We start from the raw sequence: 3,419 nt of genomic DNA on the forward strand, positions 1-3,419 counted from the left end.
TTATCATTCAGCTGTTAGCAGGTTTATCATTCAGCTGTTAGCAGGTTATCATTCAGCTGTTAGCAGGTTATCATTCAGCTGTTAGCAGGTTTATCATTCAGCTGTTAGCAGGTTATCATTCAGCTGTTAGCAGGTTATCATTCAGCTGTTAGCAGGCATATTTTTCAGCTGCTATCAGTTTATCTTTCAGCTGTTAGCAGGTTTATCATTCAGCTGTTAGCAGGTTTATCATTCAGCTGTTAGCAGGTTATCATTCAGCTGTTAGCAGGTTATCATTCAGCTGTTAGCAGGTTTATCATTCAGCTGTTAGCAGGTTATCATTCAGCTGTTAACAGGTTTATCATTCAGCTGTTAGCAGGTTTATCTTTCAGCTGCTATCAGTTTATCTTTCAGCTGTTAGCAGGTTTATCATTCAGCTGTTAGCAGGCATATTTTTCAGCTGCTATCTGTTTATCATTCAGCTGTAAGTAGTTTATATTTCAGCTGTTCCAGGTGGACTGAAACGGCAGGTTTTGTTTGTTTTAGGAATCGATAAAATAACGGAGAAGTCTCAGGTGAGTGAAGATGGGACCATGGTTGCCGTGGCTCCGCCTCCATCGATGCTGCTCGGCGACGCTGGCGATGCTGAGTCCAGCTCTGAGAGGAACCACCAGGTACTGCAGCCTTCTCATGGGACTCGTTCGGTTCTTCTGCTTTCTGAGCGTCTCTTTGTGTCGTCAGGTCGACCACAATCAGGCGGCGACATCGAGGAGTCGAGCGTCCAGCGTCTCGTCGGCTGCAGCTTGGAGCGCCAACCCGGACTGGGTGAGGGCGGGTTCTTCCTGCTGATCTGTGTCCAGCTTCATGTCATGTGACTCCTCTTCCTGTCCGCAGATGTTGTCCTGGAAGTCCAAGCTTCCTCTGCAGACCATCATGAGGCTGCTGCAGGTGCTGGTTCCTCAGGTGGAGAAGATCTGCATCGACAAGTAGGACGCTGATCCACTTTTAACCTGAAAGCGTGACCCTGGGGTGGGGGTGGGGGGTGAATACTTGTGCACTCCGAGGTTTTGTTGCTAAAGAATGAACTCTAAACTCTGAAGCTGCAAAAACAAACATTTTATTTAACTTACAAGAATCTTCTGGTTTTATCTGCTTGAAGCGAATAATCTGCTAACATTCCAGCACTGATGAGATGTAGATCCTGGAGCAGCTCGTTCACGTGTGAAGATCAGAACCTCGGATCAGACGAGTGCTTTTGTTGCTTTCAGGGGTCTGACAGACGAGTCTGAAATCCTGAAGTTCCTGCAGCACGGTACGCTGGTGGGCCTGCTGCCGGTCCCTCACCCCATCCTCATCAGGAAGTACCAGGCCAACGCCGGCACCGCCATGTGGTTCCGCACCTACATGTGGGGCATCATCTACCTTCGGTAAACACCCAGAACATCCCGTCTTTGCCGAGGGATCAAAGTTTAGGATTAAGTGTTTTCCTCTTGCTTCAGGAACGTGGATCCTCCGATCTGGTACGACACGGACATCCGGCTCTTTGAGATCCAGAGGATTTAGACGTCGACTTCTGGGTTATCTTCATCACATCTGGACTGATTCCATCAAACATCTTTTCCAAACAAATAAAGGTTGTCTAAATGTGACCATCATGTATTTATTGCATCAAACAGAGCCTTTGAACTGAAATAAATCCAGTATCACACCATTTATTAATCTTGTTCATTATTTCAGAAACTAAATCAGAGACAAAAATATTTTTTATTCATCAGATTTCCTCACAGTGTGCCGTCTCTTGGGTCATGTATCCAGAATAAAAACAAGAAATAAATTGAAATATCCATCTAGAAAAACAAAACGGATGAAGAAGACTGATTTTAACTTAAAAAATGTGGAACATTTAACACTAAAAGACCAGAACGTTATAGTCAAAAAGACGAGTTCTTAGGGACAAACTTCTAAATTTAAATTTCAACTTGATACAAAATCTAATTTTCTCAAAAGTTGGCTAAACAAATCAAAAAGTTAATAGTTTTAAAGAAAGAAAATAAAGTAAAATGTAGCAGGATTTTAACTAAATAAAATTAAATGTAATTATAATTAAACTTTTTCAGAGCCATACAAATAAGTGGGAATGAGATTTGTGAGGGGCAAAATTATAAATTACATAGAAAACAAATTATTTTTAAGTTATTTAATAAAACTGTTTAATGACAGTTGGACTTAAATAATATTTTAAAAAGTCAAACATTTGGTTAAAGTAAAACAAAAATTAAAGTGAAATTTAGTTCAAATCTTTGACCTAATTTTTTTGTGTTTGATTAAAGTGCGCATGCGTAACTCAGCTGAAGTAGGCGTGTCCGTAAACACAACTCCGCCTTGTCAGCGCGCGCCGTGTTCTCGTCTCCTAGCAACCAGAGCCAGTAGCCGCTCGGTGGCTCCAGCTCGTCCTCCGGACCCTCGGTGTCCCGAACCGGTCTCACCGTCATGGACCGGAGCTGAGACCGAGCCGAGGCGCCGCCATGAACGACCGGTACCACCGGGCGGCCCGGGACGGCTTCCTGGACGTCCTGAAGGAGGCCACGCGGAAGGATCTGAACGCCCCGGACGAGGACGGGATGACTCCGACCTTATGGGCCGCTTACCACGGAAACCTGGAGGCGCTCCGGCTCATCGTGGGCAGAGGGTGAGTCCACGGGCAGAACCGAACCGGGGGCAGCTCCCAGCTGGACCAGAACCGGACAAACAACATAAAACTACAGTTGAATCAGCAGCAGGTTCCCCTAAAACGGATCACTTGGCTTAATTTACTAACTTTTTAGAGACTACATTATTTTTACCAATAAATATCCAGTTTCAAAGATTGTAGGCTACTTTTTAAATAAGATACAAAATAATCCTGATCATATTTTGTATCTTCCCTGACACAAGAGCTCCTGCCATCACTGATGCAATCAGTGCTGCAGGACGTGGTTCCATTTAAACAGCCTGATCAGAGAAAGGTCACTGACTTCAGTCCATAAAGACTGGGTTCGACCTGACAGCAGACTGGGTCTGGGTCTGGTTCTGTTGGTTACACAACTCATCAGGCACACTTCACTGCTTCACATTTTAAACAGCGTTGCGTTTTTCATTCACATGTGTCACTGCTTGTCCAGAAAGGATTCAGTCTGACGCTTTCTGCAACAAATTCATGTAAAAACATAAGTTTTATTAATTATCCAAACTAGTGATGTTATTTCATCTCTGGTCACCGTGGCAACAGATGCAGGCTGAATGCAGCTGTTAGCGGTTTATCATGCAGCTGTTAGCAGTTTATCATGCAGCTGTTAGCAGTTTATCATGCAGCTGTTAGCAGTTTATCATTCAGCTGTTAGCAGTTTATCATTCAGCTGTTAGCAGTTTATCATTCAGCTGTTAGCTGTTTATCACATAGC

At 43.8% G+C, this 3,419-nt stretch overlaps 2 protein-coding genes across 2 annotated transcripts in view; both read left to right on the plus strand.

Moving 5' to 3' along the window:
* Positions 1 to 1,542, plus strand: part of hid1b (HID1 domain containing b) — a 15,110-nt gene extending 13,568 nt beyond the window's left edge. The window contains exons 15-19 of the mRNA XM_037691280.1: positions 526 to 653; positions 721 to 804; positions 874 to 965; positions 1,248 to 1,406; positions 1,479 to 1,542. Of these exons, the coding sequence (XP_037547208.1) occupies positions 526 to 653; positions 721 to 804; positions 874 to 965; positions 1,248 to 1,406; positions 1,479 to 1,542 (527 nt within the window). The remainder of the gene's footprint in view (positions 1 to 525; positions 654 to 720; positions 805 to 873; positions 966 to 1,247; positions 1,407 to 1,478) is intronic.
* Positions 1,543 to 2,504: 962 nt separating this feature from the next.
* LOC119423862 (Usher syndrome type-1G protein homolog) overlaps positions 2,505 to 3,419 on the plus strand; it is a 4,898-nt gene continuing 3,983 nt past the window's right edge. The window contains exon 1 of the mRNA XM_037691281.1: positions 2,505 to 2,668. Coding sequence (XP_037547209.1) covers positions 2,505 to 2,668 — 164 coding nt within the window. The remainder of the gene's footprint in view (positions 2,669 to 3,419) is intronic.

This window comes from Nematolebias whitei, chromosome 17 (genome assembly GCF_014905685.2).
Source record: "Nematolebias whitei isolate Nwh7 chromosome 17, NemWhi1, whole genome shotgun sequence".
In the NCBI taxonomy this organism is placed as follows: Eukaryota; Metazoa; Chordata; class Actinopteri; order Cyprinodontiformes; family Rivulidae; genus Nematolebias; species Nematolebias whitei.